Source organism: Pempheris klunzingeri, chromosome 2, assembly GCF_042242105.1.
Source record: "Pempheris klunzingeri isolate RE-2024b chromosome 2, fPemKlu1.hap1, whole genome shotgun sequence".
NCBI lineage: Eukaryota > Metazoa > Chordata > Actinopteri > Acropomatiformes > Pempheridae > Pempheris > Pempheris klunzingeri.
The window spans coordinates 23,809,060-23,836,537 of record NC_092013.1 but is presented as its reverse complement, the minus strand read 5'-3'; the positions used below and the strand labels follow the sequence as shown (position 1 = coordinate 23,836,537).

The following is a 27,478-nucleotide window of genomic DNA, read 5'->3' as shown; positions in this document are numbered from 1 at the left end:
GAATTGGCCTGCCGCCTTTGAAAAGGAGAAAGATTAGAGGGCTGTGTAGAGTTTGCTTTTTGTTGAGGTACTGAATCCTCACCGTAGCCAAATACAAGCCTTTGGCTGACTCAGGCTGTTAGCTTGATGCAGTTTTTCATCCCCAACTATCCCAGGCTATCAACTTGGCTTTTTGGTACCACACAGGAAGCCTCAGGATGGGCTGACTGATAGTAGGTGGTGATAACATACTGTGTCAATTTTTCACTTTTTTCTCAAGCATAGCTCATGCCTCCTGGAACCAAAGCCTGGCTCAGATTGGTCTTTGTAGATAATCTGTTTGAGGATGTCCTTAGCGCTGTGTAAGTGATCAGCACTGGGTCACAGTAGCATTTGAAATCCCAAGGTCTTTCAAATCCTTTTAACAGAAGCCACCTATCTGCCAATGTAATCAACCTCAACACACAATAACAGGGTTTTTGGCCACCATCATTCACTAGAGCTCTTTCCAAAGTCTGGGCATAGTTTCAAGAAGGGCCTGGAACTGTTGTGAAGACGTGAACTCATTTACAAAGCCGTTATACGGTTTAGCTAATTTCCCATTTCATATAATAGCACATTGAAAATAAAATATTCAAGACATATCTGATTAATCAGATCCATCCATCCATCCATTGTCTATGCCGATTATCCGTAAGAGTCGCAGGGGGGGCTGGAGCCAATCCCAGCTGACATTGGGCAAGAGGCTTGGTAAAACCTGGACTGGTCGCCAGTCAATCATAGGGCTGACACACAGAGACAGACATTCATGCTCAGACTCACACTCACGGGCAATTTAATCTGCATGTGTCTGGACTGTGGAAGGAAGCCTACAGTACCCAGTAGAACCCAGAGAAAACCCACACAGGTATTGGGAGAACACGCAAACTCGGTACAGAAAGGCTGAAGTTTCAAACTGTAAACCTGCTTGCCAATTCAAATCTGCAACCCGCTCGTTGTGAGGTAACAGTGCTAACCACTGCAAAACTATGCAGGTCTAAAACTAAAATGAGGCTTTTTTGTAAAAATTTTTGTCTGTTTGCATAGATTTCATGATTTATATATTCAGATATAAAGCCAATACACTACTCTTTGCATGGGGTTTACTGTATAACTTGCCACAAATATCCACATATTTGTATCAGAGCACATGTCGCAGAGTTAGGATGCAGCAAATCATTTTACAGTCTTTCATGTAAGAGATGTCATGGTGTTTTCTATTGACAAGAGACCTTTGGCCACTTAAGGCAATACACCTACCCAAGGTAAAATAAAGGCAAAATGGAACAAAGCATGGGGGAGTAGTGCTGTCTGAAGGACAAACAGACATTCCTTCCTTTGCTGCCACCCCATAATCCTGCCACTTTCAAAGCACAAACAAGAGGAAACAGCAGTGTCAATGATGCCACTCATGACAGTTAAAAGCTAGAAGAAGAAACAACTTCAAAAAGAGATGATGAGACAGATGGAACATTAGATAAATAAGTAACAGCAGCACAGCAGGTTCGGTAAATCATCAAGGAAGTATTATGATCCTGAAAGCAGCAAGACTGCAGTATAACAATGCTCTACATACTTACAAGTAAAAGTCATGCAATAGGAAAAGTAGCAAAATGTACATAAAGATTAAAAAGGAAAAATTCTCATAATTCAGAAAAATCGCCAGTGAGTTTTATAGTATTATATATTACATTATTTGATTATAGTTAGTGATGCATCAATGTGCTTGCAGCATTTTACTCTTATAGCTGGTTGGGGCAGAGCTTGCTTGAACTACTTTACAGATAGTAGTTTAATTTAGTTTTACAAGGCCAGACATGTTTAGGCTAAAACAGATGTAATAAACCCAGTTTAAATGTACAATCTGCAAAATCTGAAGATACTAGTATCTAAACTCAAATAAAACACCTAAAATATTAAAAAAATGTATAAAATATGTATTTAAGTGGCCCACAGTATGCTTAGGTAAATGTACCTACTTACATTCCACAGTACAATACTTAAGTTGCACATTCAATATAATGTAGACTATATCTAATGTAATGTAATGTAACACCACTTCTAGCTACAGATAGGAACATCTCAACCCAGTTACACTCCATGCCTTGCTCAAGAACACGGTGGGCCTTGAAAACAGATCCTCCAGTTACCGTGTGGTCATTAAATGCCACCTGGCTGTACTAAATAGAAACTGCAGATAACTAAGATGTCCACTCAATGCAGAGCTATGATCCAGATGGAATTTATCCATATTGATGTTGCACTAATAACATATTCATTACTCATTAGCCGCAGTCAAGCTGTCAAATCAATGAGACCTTTCCTTCAGTAACAAGCCAGAGCCTAAGCAAACCTCTTGTTTAACAATGGCACTACACACTAGAAGATAAAAATCTTGGATATAAATCTGAGACTGAGACCATAACCTCTGAGCCAATATCTCTTACACTGTCATTGCTTACAACTGGCAAGTTTTACAGTGTATGAGATATACTCACACAACATGAAAATATCGAAATATTGAAACTATGTTTCAGATTAATTTATTTAGACTAAGGTGAATAAAATTGACATTTTCAATAAAGTTTACATTTCAGCATAATGCAGTTTATCTATTGGATGATATATAAATTTGGTGAAATTTACTTGAACCATGTTATTTGTTTTATTTTTTGTTATATTGTAAAACATATCGAAACAGAGGAAATAAGCAATAAATATAAAATGACTACAATAAAACCCTATATTAAGTGTTGTCAAGCTAAAGACGTGGTGGTTCACGGTTGACTGGTTGTCATCGAGACGCAACGTGCTTTATGGCTTGTGTGTTTTCCTGGTATCCGTCAGTGAGAAAGATCAACCGTCAGTGATAGAGAGGAAGAATTTACTGAAAGAAAATGCTGATACATCTCATTCTTCAATCTGACGGAACTGAACCTGAGCCAACAGATCCGAAATCAGGCTGTACAGTAGAAGTCACCACGCTCACAGCTAATTGTGTCGGTGCATTTAGTTGGGGTGGTTTGGAAAATGAAACATCCTTTTTTTTTCCCTGGGACTTTTTTAAAAACAAACTCTATTTTGATATTTGATATTTATATATTTTATATGTCTTAATCATTGAAAATTATGTACCTCAAACCTCCACCACACACACGTAAACAAATATGCACGCACAATTAGTTTAAAGACCCATGCTACAAAGACTATCGCACCACCACACATATACATTTTTTGGTCAAGCTTCAAATAGACATGCAATTTTAATTATATACAGGGCTACACTCTAAACACTCCTGATGAAATGACGTGGTGACGCAAATGCTTAATTTCATTTCATGCCATGAAAAGAAAATTTCAATGAAAAGGTACTGTGTTTTAAGAAAGTTTGGGAACCACTGATCTAACGATTAATCATCTTACACTGTCTCTCTCTCTCTCTCTCCAGGTTGAGGACATGCAGTGGCCAAGAGGGGAGCAGGACATTCCCACCTCCGTTTGCAGTCTTCCCTGTAAAACTGGTGAGAGGAAAAAGGTAGTGAAAGGCATGCCCTGCTGCTGGCACTGTGAGCCCTGCGACGGCTACCAGTACCAGTACGACGAGTTTACCTGCAAGCTCTGCTCCTACAACATGAGGCCCAATGCCAACCGCACATCATGCCAGCCTATTCCCATCATTAAACTAGAATGGCACTCACCCTGGGCGGTGATTCCAGTTTTCCTGGCAATGCTTGGGATCATCGCTACAATCTTTGTCATGGCTACATTCATACGATACAATGATACACCGATTGTCCGAGCATCTGGCAGGGAGCTGAGTTATGTTCTCCTGACTGGCATATTTTTGTGTTATATCATCACCTTCCTCATGATCGCCAAGCCAGATGTTGGTGTGTGCTCTTTTAGAAGGATTTTCCTGGGTCTGGGTATGTGCATCAGCTATGCCGCACTCCTCACCAAAACCAACCGCATCTACCGAATCTTTGAGCAGGGCAAGAAGTCAGTGACGGCACCCAGGCTGATTAGCCCTACCTCACAACTGGCAATCACCTCCAGCCTCATCTCAGTCCAGCTGTTGGGGGTGTTCATATGGTTCGTGGTCGATCCGCCGAATACCATCATAGACTATGATGAGCAGAAGACCTTCAACCCATATCTAGCACGAGGGGTGTTGAAATGTGACATCACAGATCTTCAGATTATCTGTTCGTTGGGTTACAGTATTTTATTAATGGTGACATGTACTGTTTACGCTATAAAGACCCGTGGGGTCCCAGAGAATTTTAACGAGGCCAAGCCCATCGGTTTCACCATGTACACCACCTGCATTGTCTGGCTGGCTTTCATACCCATCTTCTTCGGCACCGCACAGTCTGCAGAAAAGGTAAGAACCAATGGATGAATGTGTGGAGATGAAAGCCAAAGAGTGGATGAAAGCTATTTAGAGATGGATAAACTTTGTTGGCTGGCTGGATGAATTAATAACTGGATGATGTTTGCACAAGACTACTTTTTTCACAGAGCACGGTAGAGCTTCAACGATTAGTTGATTAATCAGTTGGTCAGGTGAAAAAGCATACTTAGCATTAATATATTTGAAGTTGTGATCACTGTATCACTGCATTTGGAGTCTTGGAACACAGCTGGCAGAGACGCATCAAGTCAGTGGTGAAAAATTGATCATTTTAGGAGGCTTAATTCAGTGAATCTTGTTCCTTTTCTCCATTATATTTCATTATTAGTTGCAGATAATATCATTATTTATATATATATATATATACTGTATATAATATCCCTATTTCCCCCATTTAAAAACAACTTAATAAAGCATGCACTCTCTTACACTGCAGTTACAAATCGCCAACAAATCACAATATAGCAAAAATCCATGTTAAGCAGAGCATTACTGCATCATTCCTAATGAGTGAATATCACTGTGGTGTCCCACTTTATCAGCATAAAGGCTTCCAGTTGAGCCTGAGCTGCTACTAGAATATAATCTCATTCCCATTAGTGCAGAGAGAGGAAGGCTTTGATATGAAACTCAATGATCCACACTTTTCAGTGAAATGATACATATATTACATAGGCAGTCATAATGTTCTTGTTTTATTTTACAAGTGAATGGATCCCAATGAAATTAAATGCACATGTTGTTTGTAAAATATTGCAATAAGAGAATGATATATTTCTTAGTATCTGTATACTATGTTTGCTCTCATCAGCTACTTTGTCCTGATAAAGCATTTACAATGTGGAGATTTAATAAAGGACAACAGCTGCAATCCCCAGGTGTAAAGTTATGTGTGCATAGATGTTTACACTCCTCAGATTCTCTGTGGGATTGTGTGGTCTATGTTGTTCTTGGTTTACAGCAGGTTATTAAAGCTCCCAGCTGATACAATTAGCTTATTGTCACCAAATGCCAAAGGTTGAAACTGAATTTTGTTATAATGTGAGGAAAGTTATAGGCTGTCGCGAACTTGTTAGAAAAGTTTAAAGGTTCTTACCATAATTGTGTGACCTTTACATCTTATCACAATTTTATGAACACTGTTGCTAAACGAAATAAGTCTCTGCATGTTGGCCTCTGTGAAATGTGAAATGCAGTCTGCTGAGCAGCGTTAATAAGCTTTAGCAAAACTCCATCAGGCACTACAGGGATATATAATGATTATGTGAGCTCTGTTAAACTGGCTTGTGTCTCCACACAGATCTATTTCAATTGTTTGTTCATTCAGGACACTGAAAAACTATAATTTTCCTTTTTTGTATTCTATTATTCATTAGGAGGAAGCCAAAACTCCCGTTTGTCAGTCACTGCATAAGCTTCAAAACTATTCACACTATTCACAATCTTGATAAGTGCTCTTATTATTAATCTTGCAACATGCAACTAAAACACTCAATACATATCTCAACTGTTGTAGTAGACTAGTGACAATATTTGGCCAACAGGAAAACTTTATCATTACATTGATAATGAAGGGAGTGAAATTCAGTTGTAAGTCTTGGATTTAAAAGTGGTGATAGATGGGGAACAGCTTACAGTGAAGTAAACGGTTGCTGTCAATGGAAAAAGCTTGATCACCTCAGCTTGAATCATCATCAGCTTGAATGCTGAATCTAATTAGAGAATCTCTAGGGTCTGGTGAGTGCGGTCTGAGGAGATTGGATATTGATTGAATGGAGACAGGATGTTTAATTTTCCAAAACCAGAGCTCTGTGGAAGCATATACAGTATGAAAATGAAACTAAAAAATGGGATCTAGGATTGAGCTTTGAGGCACACCACAGGAAACATTACCAGAAGTGGATGATTGAGTTTAATTACCAAATACTGGCTTTTAGATGGTAATGATGAAAACTTTTATGTCCTCCTGTCCTCCTTAACATCATTTCCTGACCTGAAAGGTCATAGGCACCCTCTAAGAATGAAAAGAAGTGCTCAGTGTTGTATGGCACAATTACCAATTTATGTATTTTCATATCTTATAGAAATTTAATATAGAAAATATTGTTTTTATGTTAAATAAGTTTCACAGTAATTTCGTGTTATTTTTGCCTTAACCATGAATTGAACTGTTTTTACAAGTTTGATGTGCATAGTTACATGTTTACAAACTAAAGTTAGGTGATGGCTGAGTTTGAATGAGAAAACAATTAATTAACAAATGAATACATGAAAGCAATGAAAAGTTCTTTGTTTGGTCCACAGTAAGTGATGTTGTGCTGACAGTGTAAGGAGCTAGTGAAAGTTGCATTGAGAAATGTACATGACAAATTGTAAAAACCTGTAAAAATGTGTATCAGGTCAGCCATACAATCTTTTCTTAATGCAGTGAACTTCTCTGGCATTACCAGTAGCGTGACTTTGAATAACATTTTGATTAAGTACGAATTTCCTTCTAATTCTTAAGTTGCCAGTGATTGAAGTTTTGGTACAGAGCTCCAAACCTAGCCAGTGGCAGAGATTAAGAGGAATCTGCTGTTCCCCACATCCCTGAGGAGGATATTTGTGTTATCAAAGCCGCAGGTACGAGTGCCTGGCCTGACACTGTGAGCTCTGGGGTTTGATCTTTGGCAGAGTCATTGGAAAGACTAAGCCTCTCTGCTTGGCACTCAGAATTAAAGCGATGGACTGGGGTAAACCCCTCTGATGGACTTGTGTCCTGTCCACAGGGATACACTTGTCCACCTAAACTGCTTCAGGCCACAGAAGCAGCTGATAAGCTCTCTGCCTCTGAGCTGCCTTACAACATGGTGAGGGGAAACCCACAGATTGTGGCAAACTTGTTCCACAAACCAGCTCCAACAGCACACAGGTCATCAACAAAGTGATGAACTTTTATTATTGACTCATACTGAATATGCAGTTATAAGAAGCCACATGTTTTTTAAAACAACCTACTCTTTGGATGCTTTCTCACCTGTAGTTTGGTTCATTTGGCTCAGACCAAGGGGAAGAATGATGAAGTGAGGAATAAACATGAAGTATAATTGACTAGTAACTCCTTGACTGGACAATTTTAGTGATTTCAGTCTGCATCATCATTACATTACCAGGCACATGTGGAAAAATCAAGTTCTGGTGACTGAGAGCAGGTCACTCTGAACTTTAATGGCTCTAATTTGTATATTTGTGTTCTCTGCAGTCGCGAAGACGTCACAGAGAAATAAGTGATTATGATGAGCATTAGTGTCAGAAATAAAGTGTCTGCAAATGGGTTTATCGAAAACAATAAAATGACAAATTGACATTACAGTAGCTCAATTTAGAAGGCAACATCCAATGAATGGGGTTAATCTCACTTTGCATAACAAACACACAGCAGGGACCTGTGATGTGGAATTATGTTAAAACTGAGTTATAGACAATTTAAAAAGTCACTCACCATTTCAAACTCTTCAGTGCAATTCAATGCCACAATGACACCTTAGAAAATGAAAAAAATAATCATACTACAATCACAACATGAAATATTCTGATTCTGATTCTGATTCTGATTCTGATTCTGATTCTGATTACCCAGTCACTAAATTGTAGCTACAGAAAGCAAGAAAGCACTTTATAGGAAAATATAAACATTATTAAGGATGTTGTGTTTCTTAATCATTAAATCACATAAACAAAATAAAGAATGGTCATTTATTGTATATAAAGGAGGAATTGGAACTGTAAAGATAAAGGGTCAAAAGGGGTGATAGGATATATATATATATATATATATATATACTGTATATATATATATATATATATATATATATATATATATATATATATATATATATATATATATATATATATATATATATATATATATATATATACTGTATATATATATTTATATTGCAATAGGCAGAGAAAGCAGGAGGTAGATAAGAGATCTGTGGGGAAGCCAAAGATAAAGGAAGAAAGTACAGAGAGATCTACGGTGTAGTAAATTGGGAGGCTTGGGAGAAAAGGAAGGAAAGTACAGTGTGATCTGTGATGGGAGGGAAAAAAGAGAGGGTGGAGAGGAAGAGAAAAATAGGGAGACAAAGAGAAACAGAGGAGACAGCAGAATGAAAGAGACAGAGATTGAAAAAGGAAAGATGTACATGGATGTGGCTCCAAGGCTTTTTCCTCAGAGTGATGTCGAATTCAAGGTGGAGGGAGGCTGCATCATTAGGATGAAGGTCTCATCTAGAGAGGGAGAGAGAGAGGAGAAAGTTTTTTTTTCTATTTTTTATTTACTCATACCACTTTACCACCTAAAAATAGATAAATAAATAGACATTTCAGAGAAATGCAGTTCCAAATAGCTGCTTGCCATCCTAAGCAGAGTATCAGACACCTTTAAAACAGCAGATACTAACGAGTGTCTCCATATGATTCATTATACTGGATTCTATCATTGCAGACAGGGGGCAGGTGTATGCTGGTGATTCCACTGCTCATCAACAAGGTCAGCTGTTGGAGCTGCAGCAGTGGGTTTAACACAAAGCTGATTAAGATACTTTTACCCCTTAGCACCGAATTTGTGCAATTTGGATCCTAAATGTTATTTCTTCGTCTGTACTTGATAACTCGGTGAAATCTAAACACAGAGACATGATAGCCATATTTGATTAATCTTCCAGAGGTTAGCATTTTACCCTTAAATCATGAATAAGTGTTGATAAATCTGCTTATATGCAATGCAGCATATATTTAATGATGCTAATTAGCTAAATACAGGCTGAAAACCATGGCAACATTATGTGGGAATTGTAGTTCCAAGAAGTAGAGCATGGATATTCCCCAAATAGAAGTAAGACAAAGTGACAAAATCCATTCATTCCATTTTTAACATTACTTAGACTCAGAATCTCTTATCAACGTGGTTCTTACAGTCCCGGGACAATGACGCGCTCTTCTATCCATTCATATACAGATAAACTGTGTCAGGCTTTGAAAGTCTGCTTTATTCTATTTCTTGAGCTAAGTATCCATATATAATAGATATTATAGAGAGAGAAAGACAGAGAAAGAAAGCGGAGACAACAAAGGTGAATGTATGTGTCGATATGTACGGTACATTTGTGTTTTAGTGGGTCTGTAAGCTGTAAGGATGGGCATGCTTTTCGTATCATTTCGTATGTGTGTGTGTGTGTGTGTGTGTGTGTGTGTGTGTGTGTGTGCGCAGAGGCATGACGTCAGCACGCAGGCAGCAGCTGAGTGAAGCAGTGACATCCTGGCCTTTACTGCTTGTCATTACCTGCCTGGCCAGAGACGAGCAGAATACAAATAAGTAGAGGAGGAAGCAGCTCGGCCTGCACACACACACACACACACACACACACACACACACACACACAGAGTACATACAGGCTCACACGGACACACTGAAGCGCAAAACTTAAACATGCAAACATACACATCGGGAGACAGCGAGGCAGAGAGCAAAGCAGGCATGGACAAAAGAAAGAAGAGCTAGAAAGAGACAGATGACATGGAAGGAAAGGGTGGAGTGATGCAATGAGGGCATGAGGGAAAGAGAGGGAGAGGGAGGGGGAGGGGGAGGGGGAGGGAGGGGGAGGAGTGGAAAATGTGAAGGAGGCTGTTGCTGTTTCAAGAGGCCAGTTTGAGAAACACAAGGAGCGAAACACAAATCCAAACAGAGGGAAGGGAATATCTTCATATGCAATGCAACTGGGACGCTTAGAAGTAACTGACACTAATGAATGGAGAGAGGAGAAAAGATGCACCGACTATATGCACATATATAAAATTGTCAGGAAAAGAGAACAAAAGTTGTTAAAATTGAATGTAAAAATAGCGTCATGCGTCATTATAATGGTGATTTCAGGTTTAGATCTTAAATTATATCAACGAAACAACACTGGGTTGAACAGTTATATATTTATTACATCTCGTGATATTTTAATCACTTTGGAATGACACTATACAAGGTGGTTAGCACTGTTGCCTCACAGTAAGAAGGTTCCAGGAGCGAATCCAGGTTGGAACCTGGGGGTCGTTCTGTGTGGAGCTTGTTGGATGTTCTCCCCTGTGCTTGTGTGGGTTCTCTCCGGGTGCTCCGGCTTCCTGCCACGGTCAAAAGACATGCAGGTTGGGTTAATTGGTGACTGTAAATTGCCCGTCGGTGTGAGTGTGAATGTTCGTCTGTCTCTGTATGTCAGCCCTGTGATTGACTGGTAGCCAGTCCAGGCTGTACCTCCTGCCCAAAGTCAGCTGGGATTGGCTCCTGCCCCCACGCGACCTTGATGGATAAGCTGTGTAGACAATGGATGGATGTTGCATATATACCTGTAAAGAGAATTGTTCACCAGTGAACAATTTGACTGCATTGATTTTGAATTCTTTTCAAGTTCTATGGGCAGCTATGGGTCAGTGGTAGAGTGGGTCGTCCCTCAATCAGAAGGTTGGGGGTTCGATCCTCAGCTCCTCAATATGTCGAAGTGTCCTTGGGCAAGACACTGAACCCCAACTTGCTCCTGAGTGAATGAGTATGGAAGAATAGTCTTCTCCAAATTACATTTCCTCCTGTATGAATCATGTGGGAATGAGGATGTCATGTAAAATGCTTTGAGTAGTTAAAATAACTAGAAAGGAGCTATACAAATACAGACCATTTACATATTGTATTAGCTTAGGACTGGAATTTTGAGGCAATTTTTAAATGTGGTGATGCCTTCAGGATCCTTGGAAATCTTAACACACATTAGTTGGTTAATGCGTCACACTGACATGGTTACGTCGTCAGAAAATCAGAAAAAAGTCAAATATTCTTATACTCTCACTTTTCATATCTAGTTGATATTTGCGCTAAATATAGGTGGAAGCCCGACTAATGAGAGGGCAGATTTTAAAGCGCCGTGCTTGAAAAAAGCTACGCCCGCTAGCGTAGCCAGAAGGCAAACAACAGTCCACAAATAAATAAATAAATAAATAAATAATATCCGAAATCCCTGTGACTCAGAAGAGCTTTGACCAAAAGCTTTGAATGTAAGATGTAACAGTGGCCACCAAATGTTTTCTCTCATAAACATCATCTGAGGAAACGGAGTCTCTGAGTGTTTCACTGGCTTTTGCCTTCATTTATCAATTTCTTCACAGATTCGCTAGATGTGACGCATTGCTCCTTTTGTCAGAGGATTTGAAAGGGTAAAGTGCTCCGGCTCTGACTGCAATAGGAGGAGAGTTATTGAGTATTTGAATCACACACAGGCAGCTATATCTGTTCAACTTATATCAGAATACATGAAAAGCTTGTGCGCCCACATACGTACGTTTCATTTCAGATAACTGGTTCATACATTATTACCATTTTTTCACGAGTTTCCTAATCCTCAGACAAACTTCCACCTCTTGTTTTCTGCGCAAAAAAAATCAACTTTTAAGTCTACGTTAAACACACAGACTCTTGCAGACACATGGGCGACCACCTCTGTGTGTTGTAGCACATGGTTTTATAATATCAAATAATGCAGAGGGATTAGCCCCTGTGTGCTTAAAAGGGTCCCATTCTTATATTGATAAAAGCTGTTTGCTTTACCCTGAAAAGGGATTTGCTTTATCTAAATGTAACAGGGTATAGTGTGTGTGTGTGTGTGTGTGTGTGTGTGTGTGTGTGTATGCTCTGATGTGAATGCAGTTGCAGACTCATTCAAGGATTTAGCACTGGGAATCTGCTTTGAGTTCAGGGTCCCGGTTGATGCACAACATGTACAATGGAAAGGTGAGATGTCTTCGTGTGTGAAATGAAATCTGCCGCAAACACCCAAGATGGAAAATCCTCCCACAGATCTATGTATTTTGACGTGTACTCAAGTTTATACATATGCTACATTAACTTTCATGTTCTACAAAAGGTTTTGTAGCGTTACCTTAAATTGGTATTTTTATCAAATGCCCACAAAGTGTTCAAAGTTTTGATTCTGTTTCTTGGGGACTAAGGTTAAAAGCAATAAAGCAGCAATAAATAACAATATTTAGAATTGCAGGGACTCAGGTTCACACCCTGAGAGACTCCGTTTTGATTTATTTCTCTCACGATTCTGAGAAAGAACGGTTTCTTATCCTTTTGGGATAGCATGAGGCTGCAGAAATGCATTGGTGTTGTTGGCATGGCTACTGTTTTGGGCTGCCTGCTGTCACTTGGCCTTATTACATTTCAAATTGCCGGTCGGTCACAATTTAAATCCAATTTGATTTAAGTTTTGCTCTTGTCACCTCCATACCGTTCATACGCTTTGTTTCTTTGACCATTGCACAGTCTCATATTAATGGGGCAGCTGTGGCCCAGAGCGACGTTGGGCAAGATGCTGAATCCCAGATTGCCCACGAAGTTTCGCTTCAGTGTGTGAATGTGTGTGTGAATTGTTAGTCTCCTACTGATGAGCAGGTTGGCACCTCGCTTTTCCCATCAGTGTATGAATGTTGTGTGAATGTGAATGAAGCTTTACAGCTCTCTCAGTGGTTGAAAAGACTAGTAGAAGTAACCGCAACACAAGTTCAGGCCATTTACCACTAACTCTGTAGAGTTTTATTATAGCTTTATTATAGCTTTATGTCCCAGTTCTAAACTGTACGTCCTGTGATAGATTTTAAAATGTCAATGTAATTTTAATAGCACTTTGTTTATTTCATGATTTTATTACCTTACTGTTGTCTAGTTTTATTCTACTGTGTTGCGTGTTTGGGAGCAAATGCCAGGACACGTTTTTCACATGTGAACATGTGACTGACTAATAAAACAGATTGCACATTGTTCCACATGTTTGACAAACATAGTGCATAATAGAATATACTATTTAAGTTATTTCATAACCAGAAAATGTTTTTTTTTTTGTTTTTTTTATATCCTGTCCCCATATTCTATTCCGTCAAAATGCCAAACGCAGTTCTAATGTGCCACAACTGATCAAAACACAGTGCAGAAACATAAAACACCAATGTTTTCCTCTGGCGACTGGGTTGGGTTTTGCCCCTCGCGTTGCCCAGTTTGAGATTTATTAGTGTGGCGTTTTAATGGAGAGTTCTTGTGTACTGTGATGTTCTGAATGCTGTTTGGCATCATGGTTTTGTGTCACGCATAGAGATGTATAGACAGAATCTCTTGTGTTATGTTAACCTCATGAATAAATCAGAGGAGGATAAGGGTTTTCTTCAAGCAACAGAATATCTCATTTCCCAGGAGAGTCATGCATCTCCTTATGCAAAATGCCAAGGTCAAACAGACTTGTTCTTGTCATTAAGGCTTAAACTGCCACCGTCCAACTTGATTTAACTGTGTGTTTTCCAGTTAGATTGACTCGTATATAGAGACAAAACGGAGGGGAGAGAGAAAGGTGTGCAGGGTGGAGGAGGGTGAGAGGGAAGACAGAGGGGAGGACGGTATTTGCAATGCTAATATCATTTCTTCATGCAGCATGCATTTTATTGCATCCATTAATGTTTGTGTTTTCCACCTGTCTCTTCTCTCCTCCTCCTCTCGCCGCTTGTCATTACCTCCTATTTTTTTTGTCTTCTTCTCTCCTGTGTGTTATGACTTGCTTTACTCCCACTCTTCCTCACTGCTGGCTGTCCCATGGGTGCACACAAACATCTTCTGTAAGGATTGTTGGCCAGTCCACCACTTTCAACGTTTCAACTAGTCGTTTCACTAGTCGATTGATTGTCACGGCATGTTGAAACGCCATTCATGATCCCCAGAGAATAACAAAGCTACTTGCTTTGGCGATCCATGTAGCGCCATCATCAACATTTTAATTTGTCCAATACTTTGGTTTATGGCCAAATACCTGCACAACTAACTGACATTCCTATCAGGCTCATCGGTACTTTGTGTTAAAAACAAAACTGTTGTTCAATGAAAGAATGTTTTTGGTTTTTGGCAAGTGTTCCGATCACAAACGAAAAAAAAAAAAGAGAATACAAGCAATTATTTTGTGTCTTATTGGTATTCAGCCATGGTTTTACTTTTTGAAATACCTGTATGAGATTCCTGCCTTAACCCCAACACAACAGAAGTGAATGGAATTCAGTTTGTGCTGCAGAACATTTTAATTTGAAAAAATTCAACAGCAACATCTTTTCAGAGACATCGTCCCCATTACTGAGTGACCTCACTGGTAAATTTGCTGACATCACACTACTATTCCATTGGCAAAAAGTAGTTCCAATGAAAACTTTTCACAATTTTTTTTTTTTTTTCTTAGAATATGCTTTATGCTTTTGGGAATCAACCCTTTAAACTAGCCTACACATTTTATAGAATCTACAACCAAATGCAGAAAATACAACCAAATGCAAGAACGTGCTGCAAACAGTGGTTCTGTTTTCTGTGTTTTCCCAATTTTTTCTTCTTCTTTGTTTTGTCCTTTGTTGTTGTTGGGCATTTTTCCTCAAATTGGTAAAGTTTGTTCATCGCTTGCTTGTGTTTTCTATGTTGTACTGTGTTGAGCTTTCAGGGCAACCGTACAGTTGTGGAAACAGGCCACACATTCACACACACACACACACACACACACACACACACACACACACTGTTAGGGGTACAGCTGCTGCCTGTGGTCTGAGGTTGTATTTAATATTATTGCCAAAGTAAGGAACATGACCTCTTGGTTGGGGCCCAGCTGTGCAGCCGCCTCACATAAATCACTGAGTTATTCCTCTCTGAAGACACAGTCTGGGCTCCTGTACTGTACATCTGGTGGGCCCTGATGTTTTTTCAGGGTTTTCCCTGTTTCCCTGGTTTTCTTGTTTAAACTGTACAGCAGTTTTCCCTTTTTAGCGCATCTAAATGGGAGCATGGAAATAAGCAACAACATTGTTCTGAGAGATTTTTTACACGATGTAGTAGCACAGTGAAATAGTTCAGGCTCTTTTGAAACCCCTGTGAAGAGACATCACAGTACAGGAAACATCTGGATGCATATTTATCAATCGTCTGACAGAAGAAAATCAGTCCTATCTGATTTTAAATTCTCAGAGTGACATATTCGTGTTCCTGCCTTAAGGATGAGGAGTAAAAGCATTTTATCAAGTATGTTAACTTGTGACATGGCATTCAAAGAGGAGACCAGACCAAACAAAAGCTGAACATTTCTTTAGACTGACTTCATACGGATACAATTTATGGAACAATGTCCTCACAACGTTACACTTAATTGGCACAGGAAAATGCAGGATTATATCAGAACTCACAATTTAAGCAATAAGAACATCAAACTACTCATACGGTGCCTCGTGAAGTTCCTTTTGGCGCCTTGTAAGTAAGTAAAATGTTACATTATCATTATTTGTCTATATAAGCAAAACCTACACATAATGAAGTAGAACAGTCAGAAAACTACAACACTATTACTTTAGTGAGTGCTGGAAAACAGCAACATCAGTGTTATGTATTCCACATCTGAAAAGGGCTCTGGGTTAACTTTCAGTGCGATTCCTTGAATAAAAGTAATAATAAGAGCAATAATAATAATAATAGCCAACATCTGCTCCTCATTTGTAGTCAGTGTAGTGTAGGGAGAAACATCCAGCCGTGCCTCACTGTTATTAGCCTGGGAAGGGGGCAGACTGGATGAATGCTTGGCTAGTTGAATTTTCATTGTATTTACTTAATATATCTCTTTTGTATGTATGAGGGAGCCCTTCTTTTTTTACGGGAATTTGTCTTTTTCTGAATCAAGGGTCAGTGGATAAAAGGGTGTCATGTGTTGATTGTAAAGCCTTTGTGATGTGTGACTTTGGGCTATATACAGAACATATAGTGGATTTTTCATATGAAAATACAGGGCGAAAAAGCAGAGGCATTCCCAATACTTACAGTATGGCGGACACCCCTGCTGTGTTTCGAAGCAGATGAGGTTTTTATAAGTAGGATATTCAAAATGCAATGAAAGGTTGGAGAAGAGGAGGCTAAGCGCTCAGAGAGCAGATACAGTGATAGTGGCTCCTCATGTGAGATGAAGATTAATTTTGATGTAACGGAGTGAAGAGATGAAGGCACAAAAGGAGTCAGAGAGATGGAGAGACTTAGAGGGATGTCAGGGAAGTCGGAGAGAAAAAGAAAGCAGACAGAGGAGAGACTGACGCGAGTGAAGAAAGAGAGAGAGAGAGAGATAGTTGTGGCCTTTTTGCACTGAGGTGTCAGTGTGCTGCAGAAGTCACTCCAAAGTCAAGATCTAACGCTATCATTCTTCAGCTAAGCACAAACACAGAGGCTGACTCCAGAAGAAAGTCTGCTACAGGATCCAGAAGGCAGACTTTAATCTTTATTCTTTATTCGCATCCCTTGTAGCTTCCACAAAGTGGTGACTAGTCCTCCAAACAACAGAAACTAACAGCAATTTAAAAGCACATACAATCAATAAAAACCAGAAAAGGGTAAAACAAGTTAAAAATGAAGATCAGAGAGTGAAATGACTTTATGAAAAGGTAGACAATGGAAACAAAATTGTCACAAATACATACAGTCAAAATAAAATAAAAGCCATTTCAAAGAAAGAACAGTAGCTAAAAGTATCATCTGTGTGATGTTCTCCAGTGATTTGATGTGTCTTGATGTTGGTGGAGTTTGATGCTCCAGGCACAAGAAGCTCTATGAAGCAAAGTTTGTCCCAAAAAAAAAAAACCACGATCTGCATCGTCTTCCATAATCTATGTAGCGCTGGTTTTCATTTGGCCAGTTGCAGTTAAAGAGATAAAAGGTCATGAACCAATGATTGACACTGGAGGGTAGCTCAGAAAATGGAATCACATATGACAAAATAACAAGTTATTCATTTACCTCCCAAAAGTATTTTGGCTGACAAAGAAAAGGTTCTATTCCCTGGACAATTTAACGTTTTTAACAGTGAAGTGTATATGACCTTGTGGCCCCATGAGCGAACTAGAGATGAGTCCCCTGCTGTTTGTTAAAAGTCAAGGGGCTGAAGGCATTTCTACAGTCAGAGGTAATTACTGGTGAATTAATGTGAAAGTCTGTCACTGAGCTTCTACTGTAGCTGAATATTAAACCAATATTGTAGTTTTGAATTGACAGTAAGATATGTCCCTTCTTGCATAAAGTAGACTAAAACCACTTGACTTGAGACTTTATTGGCATGTTAAAAAGGGTGGATATGCATTTGTCTTATGAAGCCATGAAAACATGATGTGGAAGAAAGGATGTTATCTGTGCAAAAGAAAAAAATATATATATGTTCATGCATGAAGCTTTAAAATGATGAAAAGCTAAATCGTTGAAATAAGCACTGAAAAGCAAAATAATGCTACGAGAAAAAAAAACTCATTACTATGAGGCCTTAAATCTAAAATAACCAACATCATCATTATTATTACAATCATTGTCAAATTACAAAGAATCTGCATCAGTTGTTTTGAGCTCACAAAGTGTTCGCAGCCATTTATCCTCCATCAGATCACCTCCTGCTGTAACACACAAATTAACACAAGCGGGGAGCCGCTGATGTCAAATCGACCTGCTATCCAACACTGTGTAATCTGGTTAAACATCAACATCATCCCCCTGACTTTCTCTAACAACGGTGTATTGATTATATGCCATGGTGTGTGGGTGTGGGTGTGTGTGTGTATGTGTGTATTTATGTGTGTGTGTGTGTGTGTGTGTGTGTGTGTGTGTGTGTGTGTACGTGTGTTAACTAGTCTTCAGACTGACTAGTTAATTGGCGATGGCTTGGCCGTTTGGGAACAAAAGTCATGTCCCCAGTTGGTAAAAGGTGGATTTTTTGGTCAGCGGTTAAGGTTAAGGTTAGGTAAAGATTATATGGCTGGGTGGTGTGTGTGTGTGTGTGTGTGTGTGTGTGTGTTCACTCAGTAGCTTTTTTCTGTTAGTGAAAGACATGGGATTCTCTATTTCCTCTGTTTCTCTCTGCTGTAAATAATAAACTCAGTTTATAACATGACACACACAAATACACACACACACACACACACACCAGTGTGGGCAATCATCTCCAACACAGACACAGTCCAGCAGACGACATACACACACTCATACACACGCATGCGCGCACACACACACACACACACACACACACACACACACGCACAAACACACACACAGCTCAAATTTAGAAATACAGACGGGAAACATGAACACACCCATTTCTAATAGCAGACAAACACACAGACTTGTACGTGTGCACTTTTACAACTGATACTTACAGTAGAGCTACATGAAGCTGATCATTTCTTCTTAAGTAGGATGAGAGATGCAGGAATTTCACTTGCAAAGGAGCATTTTTACAGTATTTTACTTCTTTTTTTCTTTTTTTCTGTGAAGGATTTCAGTACTTCTCCCAGCAGTGACATCAGCAAACATGACATGCATATTGCATTAATACAGTCACAGTGTACTGCACTGCAAACAGAGAAAAACAACACACACACACACACACAGAGCTTGACACCTTGTGTGAGTGCAAGGAACAGCATGATTAATGACATGGTCAAATACTGTACAGCTGCTGGATGTGCGCGTGTGTTTCTGTGTGTGTGTGTGTGTGTGTGGTAAGAAAACCTCCAGCAGAGACAGGTGAGGGAGGGGGAGCCAGTGGGAGGAAAATAGGAGGAGATTTAAAGACTCAACCTGCAATTGTAACTGTCTCCCCCCACCAACTGCAGCTGAGGCATGAAGTGGGAGCATGAAACACTTCTCTGCTGGAGATAATATACATCTTCTAATTCCTTATTCCACGATGGTCCACTGACGGAGCGCCACTTTGAAGCTTCAGGCTTCACGGGTCCAGTCAGAAAACTGGGGGTGATGTTGTAGATGCTGGTTTTTATCAGCCCAGTCCACCAATTCACCGTCACGGGAAATGATAAGAGTCAGTCTGGAGCAGACACAACAGGCCGCCACTGTCTTTGTTTGCTCGTTGTCCTTGACCTTGTTAGCTTTGAATTGTACCTCCATTATGAAGAAGTGAGATTGGATTAGATTGAAACCTTTTGTTATATCTTTTACTTTTGGAATCTGCCATGTAGACAGCTGTGACCATAAATTACCAGAAAGTAATACTCTTTTCCTTCATTCGCTTGCTTCAGTTGGCTTATTTGTAACTTCTTTATACATATTATTCATTAGACCACTGACAATAAACAATAAACTCCTGAGTATATCAGCCTCATGTTGCTCCCCTTCACCCTTAAAGCCCCCAGGGACGTAGCATACAGCCTAAGCTTCCAATCAAAAGTCACCTGAGGTAAAAGCATGAATTGATACATGCTGGAGGGAAGACAAAGAATCACCTAACGCGAGCGTTACCCAGGAAAACCTTCCCCTGAGCGTCTGTTCATCAGCAGACTCATTTTATATTCATAGTTCATAGCTGTTTTCCCGCATTGTTCGTGTTTTACAACATAAATACACATTGGCAGCTCAATTGGATGCTAACAGATGCTTCGACGGCTGAACTGAAATATGACTGCTTTTTTTATCTCATTTTAAATGTGAGTAAAGTCAATCTCCAAGCACAGCTAATCCAGTTAACCTGGATTTCTATTGATTTTGTCTGACAATATTCGATGATCATGAAATAATGAATTTATTTGTAATAACTGCTGGTTAGCATAGTATTTGTGAGCCACAATCATATTTTATGCTCATTCAGTGGTCTGACAACAGAAAGAGACAAATATGTAAATGAGGACAATTATATGGTGAATTTAGTTTTATTACAGTGATGGTGATAACAGAGAGCAGACGTCTCGCTCCCTCATGACAGTATTATTTTTTTTAAAAATCATCATTTCAAGTTAATTACCAGTGAATACAGGCAGTTAGAGATGTGAGCTACTCTGAATAAAATAGTCTGGCAGGTGAAGACGGCTGGGCTGGGAAAACAGCTGAGTGTCCAGATCATTTTGAAATTTTAAATTTGGAAAATGTGATCAAGAACTGACCGTGCCTTGCAGTGGGAAGCCAAACCAATCACTCAACTGTAGTGAGTAATTTAAATGATGATGAACTGATGCATTATTCTGCAACTTGTATGATTGATTGATTTTTTTTTTGCCCTGAATTTTATTTTGAAATTCATTTTTATGTTTCATTCGGCTTCCATCTTTCTCCACTTAGAAACTGGCAGCACAAGGGAACCAACAATTCATCATGGCGTGTTGCTGATAGAGAGAAAAAGTTCTGTTCAGACCTTGATGGATATTAAATGAGAACTCTCATCCCCGAAGGTTTATTAACCTTTATGCATCTATTTATTGACCTAAATGAACTGTCAGCGGCGGTGGCTGTGACACACATCTCATGGAGGCAATTACGGTGCTCAAACTCATGTCTTTAAGTTTTCTCAGTATCCAGGGATAGTTATCCGCACATCCATGGGAATACTGCAAACACGAACTGCTAATAATTAATTCAGCTTACTTTTAATGATGCCAATAGAAAATACTTATTTAAAATAAAAGCCGAAAAAAAAAAAACAGGGCTCAAATTGTAGCCTACAGCATAACTCTGTGAATCCCAGGCGACATTGTACTTTTAAAACCAGTGGCTTAGTGTTAGCTAAGTAATACCCCCAGACATAACAACAAGCAATTTCTTCAATACCGTGCGTGACCAGAATTCCTCACAAAAGCACAGTGTCTATTGATGAGGTCAAACATCTGTGAGGCCAATTTCTAAATTATTTTGCATTATTATGCATTGTTTACCATGTTTTCTCAATAGCAGTCTTCATCCCAGCCTTTGTTTGTTGGGTATCAAACATGATGCCACCAACTGTTGATCAATGTGATATCTGGGGCAGAAATGTGGATCAAACAAAACAGTTACTCAATTGCAAAAAAGAACATCGTGCCATAGCTCTACTAGTGGTCAAAAACTTTACAGCTTGCATTTAACTGGATGGATTTCTGAGTTTTACTTCAGTAAAATACATTGACTTCACATCCTACAAACTACAAACTATTTTGTACGTTTTCATTATCTTGCCATCGGAGAGCAGTCTGAGAAGCAGATCCTGAGTTGGTCATAGATATCAGGTGAGAAGATATTTAGTCGCCCCAAATAAAGTTAAAATCACATCCCTGTTACTTGTAGTCCCCTAATGAAAGCAAATTCCTCTTTCCAATGGCGCCTTCATTGCATTTTCTGTGGAGTCGATTACACAAATGACACTACATGGACAAACAGTGACGGCAGTAAATTGCCTTTTGTTGTTGGGGGGTTCACCCGCAGTGAAATAAAAAAAAAACGACCTGCCAAAAAATCCCTGTGCACAAACATGAATGGCAGTTGAATTATTGTTTTTATAAATTATCTGATTTCAATACTCATTTAACACAAACATGATTTATGGATGTCAGTTTATACTCTGATTCGAGTTCTTTCACAGGCTGATCATCATTGTCTTTGTTGTTTACATACAGCAAAGCACCAAATAACAACCCTTGGGAATAGAATAGAATAGAATAGAATAGAATAGAATAGAATAGAATAGAATAGAATCCGTGAGAAACAGAGAAACACTCTGGACTTTACTTTAGTTTTTGCTTATTTCTGTATTTGACTGCACAGATCTGAAGAACCCCTCCCTCTAGGCAAACAGTAAATACTATTGCAAATATAATGTGTCTCAGGTGATCTCCTTCATGAGAGCAGTTTAACAACCCTCATTTAAATTCAACACATTCCCTTTCCAAATTTGAAAAAAAAAAAAAGGAGAAAAACAGGACTCAGAGAAGCAGCTGAAAGAATAAATCCAATGGACAGAGAGAGGTTCATCTTGGAATTGGAAAAACAGCACAATTAAGAAAGAAATGACAACAATCAACACAATAAAAACAGACTAAAAGAAACAATCTAATGTTGGAGTGTGCACAAAAATCAAGGAGAAATGACCAAATCAACAAACTCTGAGTATGTAAACTAAAGCGTTATGTATGAGGAATGAAGCCATGCAGAGGATGGACCCAAACCACCAGACTGCAGCTGGAATCAGACGCTGCCTGGCACAACATTTAGAGCTGACCGTTTTTAATGGAGGTAAATGACAACTAGAGCAGAGTAAAAAGTAGATTATTAGCTGCTTTTCCACCAATATTTCCAGGAACTTTTATTACCAAGAATTTACTGGTAATCTGTGTGGTTTGTGTTTCCACCGCACCTCAAAGTTCCGGAACATTTATTCAGATCAGGCCGATGACATATGGGGGACGTATAGTACATATAGTACTGCGACTGCTGTGGTCCTTCAGCTTGCGTAAGTTTCTTCAACTCTTCACGAATTTGTTTCAGCGTGTGCGCTACATTTAGCTCCGCCAGCTCGTCGGCTATTCTTCCATAGACTCGGTCGTTTCGAGTCGCCGACTCGAAGTCCCGCTGAAATCTTTCCTCTGTAAATACACTCAAAAGAGCCTGGACCTCGTCGTCCGTCCACTTCTCATAGCTTCTCTTCTTTTGCTCCATTTTCCAAATGATCAAAACACAAACGAAGCAAACTCGTAGAAATGAAATAAACAAGTTTGCAGCCACACTGGCTTAAACACGGAAGTGTGGAACGCTGCAAGTGTGTTCCACCGATCAGCGTTCTTCAGCACACAGCCCCGCCCCTCGAGAAGTCCGAGTAATTTGAAAAGTTCTTCCTCACTACTAGGTACTTTTTGGGGGAAAGTTTGGGGCTGAGGGAAAGTTTTTTCCACGGGAAATTTCAGTGGAAACGTGCCGAGGTTTTTCAAAATCCTGGGTAAGTGAGACAAGCTCCTGCGGTACAAAAGGGGCTATTGGCCCAAAAATATACCTCAGCAAAGAGAAGAAGTACGGTTTTAAAAAAGGAACATTACAAAGTATTTGCTCCTTGAAAAACTGCTTTCTTACTCATGCGCATTACTTGCAACTTGTTACTACTAAAACTTAATTCAGTGTTTGGTTACTCTTTAAAGAAAGCTTCAGTGTGTATCATCATTCAGTCATTAAGGTTCAGTCTTCGGCTGTTAAGGCTGTGGTGTCTTCACCGCCCGCTTCCTGTCACACTCACTTCTTTACTCTCATTAATAAAGAATGGATGGCTAACTGCTCTCATTTCTTTTCCACTTCCCTTTAAATCTGTTATCATCCAGACATTTCTCCACAATCACCCCCCCTCTTCCTCTACCTCTCTCCAAACCTTTAACACCCCTGTCCCTCCTCTCATCCATCTCTCTCAAACTTGTTTCCCTCAAAAAAGTTTTTCATCATAAATGACACTCCACCATCAATCTTCCGTTGCTGTCCGAAGCTTCTTAAAAACTTTCCGTCCTCACCTCTCCTCTCCCTTTCTTGCACTCCTCACCTATTCTCTCTTTCATTCATCATTTACAGCTTTCTTACCATACCTGTCTTTGCACTCGCTATTCTGTTGCCGTCTCATCCCCACTTAACCTTTTCTCACCACTCTCCACTTTAACTTGTCCTTCTTTCTGCAGCTCTCTCGCTCGGCTCTGCCAACCTTTCTCTCCCTATCTCGGCCCTGTCATCCTTTCACCTCCTCCTTTCTTATTCGTCTTTCTCCTGTCATCACTCTCCTCTCACTCCTCCGCATTATCCCTCAGAACTAACTTTCCCCTTACACCGTTTTTTATCAGCAGTCTCCTGCTAAAATATTTGAGGTCGTACGTCTCTTAATGCTGCGCCTCTACCTCCAAATCATACATTTACATACTTTTTTTTTTTTTTTTGGTGGCACACACTTCTCTACAGTTCAGTTCATTTTTTCAAAACTGTTCAGACAGTTCTTTATATGGACATGCACCTGAGCACAGCTATACTGTTACATATACAATATAGCATTGAAAGTATAGTGTTTCACTAGTGTTCGACCACTCGAAGCGCTTCAACAATACAATATTCACCCATTCACACACTGATGGCAGGCTGCAGATCTTCCATCACGAAACTAAGCATGAAGTATACTTTGTTTATTTAGCTGGAATTGAAATTCCATTACAACAAAATTGAATTATTTTCTTTACTGAATGGAATTTTGCTGAAATACCAAGCTCTTGGAAGTCCTCACTTGGATAAAAAGGTTTGGTACACAGGTGATCAGGTGGTATACAGGTCTGGAGAAGGGCTTAACAAGAAGGCATCAAAAAGCGGGAACACTAAACATGAGACCTGGCTGGCGCAGAGAGGGTGAAACACACAGATTAAATACACTGGGAAGGGGAGGATAATGAGAGACAGGTAAAACTAATCAGGCAATCATACAGGCAGGAAACACAAGGGCAGGAAGGGAAGTATCAGAAACGAGAGGAGAAGTTAGTAAAGACTAATTAAAACAGGAAATGATTAAAGAATGAAAATAAAGTAATGAGAAACATAACCCAAGAAGCAGGAGGGAACGTTACACAGCTACAGCTACAGTGTACGTCATAAAAATGAATCAGAGCCGCTGGAATATGCTTCAGTAGGCTTTTTTTCCCAAAATAATTCCTGTGATGCCGTGCAGAGTACAACAAATATAGAAATGCAAGTCAACACTGTCAACGTTTTGCATTTGGCTTTGGTGGTTCTCACAGCTTATGTCGTCCCATGCAATCCACCAGGGAAAGGATGTTTTTCTATGACTGACCCATCCCTAGCACTCTTCTGCACATACGTCCAAGACATCCAGCATTAATCATGTCCAAGAGGCACATCAGATCATGCAGAAGGCAGTCATGTGGCTTTTACCTCCATGAGGAAAAGAATCCTTCTCTGCGGCTGAGGAATGGAGAGTAAAGTGGAAGTTAAGGTGACACTGAGAAGAACTCTAAATACTCTGTGACCGAAATGATGGAAATTGCCAAATCATCTTGAGCAATTGCGTTGTTTAAATTGAAATGTTCTGAAAATGTTTTGCCCCCTTTCCTTAGCGAGCCAGGCGGTTCTCACCCACTGTTCATACTTGTGGAAAGTAATGCTCTATAGTTCTTATACAGTATAACCCATGCGATCATGAATGGTGGACATTTCTTTAATTCTCAGTTGAAAATGCAATATTTAAGTTCGTTTCAGCATTCAAATATCTTTTGATAACATTTTTAGCAAGATGTGCATTTTATTTTCATTCAGTAAATGCAAATTATCTTTAGTTATTGTGAAAATCCTGCAACGTTTTCTATCATTGCTACGGTCGTTTCTATGGACGCTGAGGCGTTTGCTTGAGGTTTTCACTGCAGGAGTTAGTGGAAGCACGCTGATCACTCAAGTTGCTTCATAGGATTATACACAAAAGAAAACGGCGTAACTTTTTGTAAGACAAAGATAAATAAATTGGTGTGTAAATACACAGGAGTCTGGTTGTGGTTGAATTTGAGTGAGAAAACAGTGAATGGATTTAGTGTAAAAGCAACGAAAAGTGATCTACAGTTGAGTCCACTTTGAGTGCTGCTTCGCTGGTTGTATGAGGAAAAAGTGAACTCACATAGAGAAATCTAAGTTCACCATTATTTTAAAAAGGATTTGCTTGTCTCTGCATATGTTTTTAAGGCTGTTTTTAAGGCTGCATAATGATTTTAATGCCTCTGTTGTTTTTCTGCCTTTAAAAACAAATCTGTTCGGTGTTTTTCTTTGTGTCACAAACTCTGAACACCATCTTCGCTCACTGAGCAGCTGAATCTGCAGGGCAGAGGCAATACGAGGGAGGAGGAGACTGGGAGTGTCTTTCATTTTCAGGGGGCAGCTGAGTTCTAAATAGATGGAGGAAGAGTCAACTGGCTGTGTGAAGTTCAGGAGGACGGCCCTCCGATGCAAAAAGGCTCTCCCCTCTGAATTCATCTGTGGCACGTTTTCAGTTAAAGCTGCTCGTGCTACAAGACAGTAGATTGTTTCTTTAGACATAAATACAGCATCAAATTAAATGACTCAACCGAAATTGTCAGTCTACAATCTATTTATTACAAGGAAGAAAGAAAAAACAAAAAAAAATGCTTTTAGTTCCAACCCAGAGGAATTAGAAGCCACAAAGACGTTTGTTATATGGGACGTGTTTATTAATGATTAAACTTAAATCCTGAATATTATGTACTTAAAGCTGGAGCATTAAAAACCAAACATTACTGAACCTAAAATGAATGCAGCCGGCTTCATGAATGAGCCGCTGATATTCTCAGGACCCTTATCAGCCTCCTGCACGTATAATATGGCAAGTCAGTTCATCGATTAGTAGATCGACCAAAAGCCTATCAGCAACTGTTTTGATTATCAGTATCAGCTCTCAAATGTGACAATTAGCTGTATGAAATGTATTTTCTCTAGATTTTAGACTATTTGTTAGATAAAACACAGATAGATACATAGATTTGTTGGGAAAAGTCACTTGTTCTGGATGTCCTTCCGAACTCAGGACTCTATTGGTTAATCGTCTCACGGCCACCGTGCAGGTTTTATGTTCCAGCCACCAGTTTGAATTGTTTAGACTTTGTTTTCTATTTCTATTTCGAAATATCACAATACCCACGAACTTCAGCAGCTGCTGCCGATGGGGAGGAGAAGCCAGTAAGATGCAGAAATAGTAGCCGTGGTGATTTCATCCAAAATTGACTCCGAATCTGAATGTATATCGATTTCTGAATGTAATTTTTTAGTGTAGATCAGTGCCGCACGCAACAAGTGCGTGTAACGAACGTGAAGTTCTGTGGTTTGCTGCTTGTTGGTGTCACAGTTGACTTTAGTTTTTATGTCCACGGGCTTCTTGTACATTCAAAGAACCAGATATTTTGTAACACAGCTGTTCATCTTTTCCTCTGATGATTCATGTCCATCACCAACTGTCACCAGCGTTGTATTTGAAGATATCACTTTAGACTCTGGCGAACTGGTCTCTGATGTTTTATTAACCAAAATATTCATTGATTAATAAAATATAAAAAGTTGTCAGATTCACTGAAAATCAAAGTGTTTGTTGTGATATCGCTCAATTTGTTCTACATACAGTAATTATACTTCTTTGCCCTTTTAGGCTT

At 39.4% G+C, this 27,478-nt stretch overlaps 1 protein-coding gene across 1 annotated transcript in view; it reads left to right on the top strand.

The window, feature by feature from the left end:
- grm7 (glutamate metabotropic receptor 7) overlaps nucleotides 1–27,478 on the top strand; it is a 276,820-nt gene that overhangs the window by 230,634 nt on the left and 18,708 nt on the right. The window contains exon 8 of the mRNA XM_070845371.1: nucleotides 3,467–4,402. Within this exon, the coding sequence (XP_070701472.1) occupies nucleotides 3,467–4,402 (936 nt within the window). The remainder of the gene's footprint in view (nucleotides 1–3,466; nucleotides 4,403–27,478) is intronic.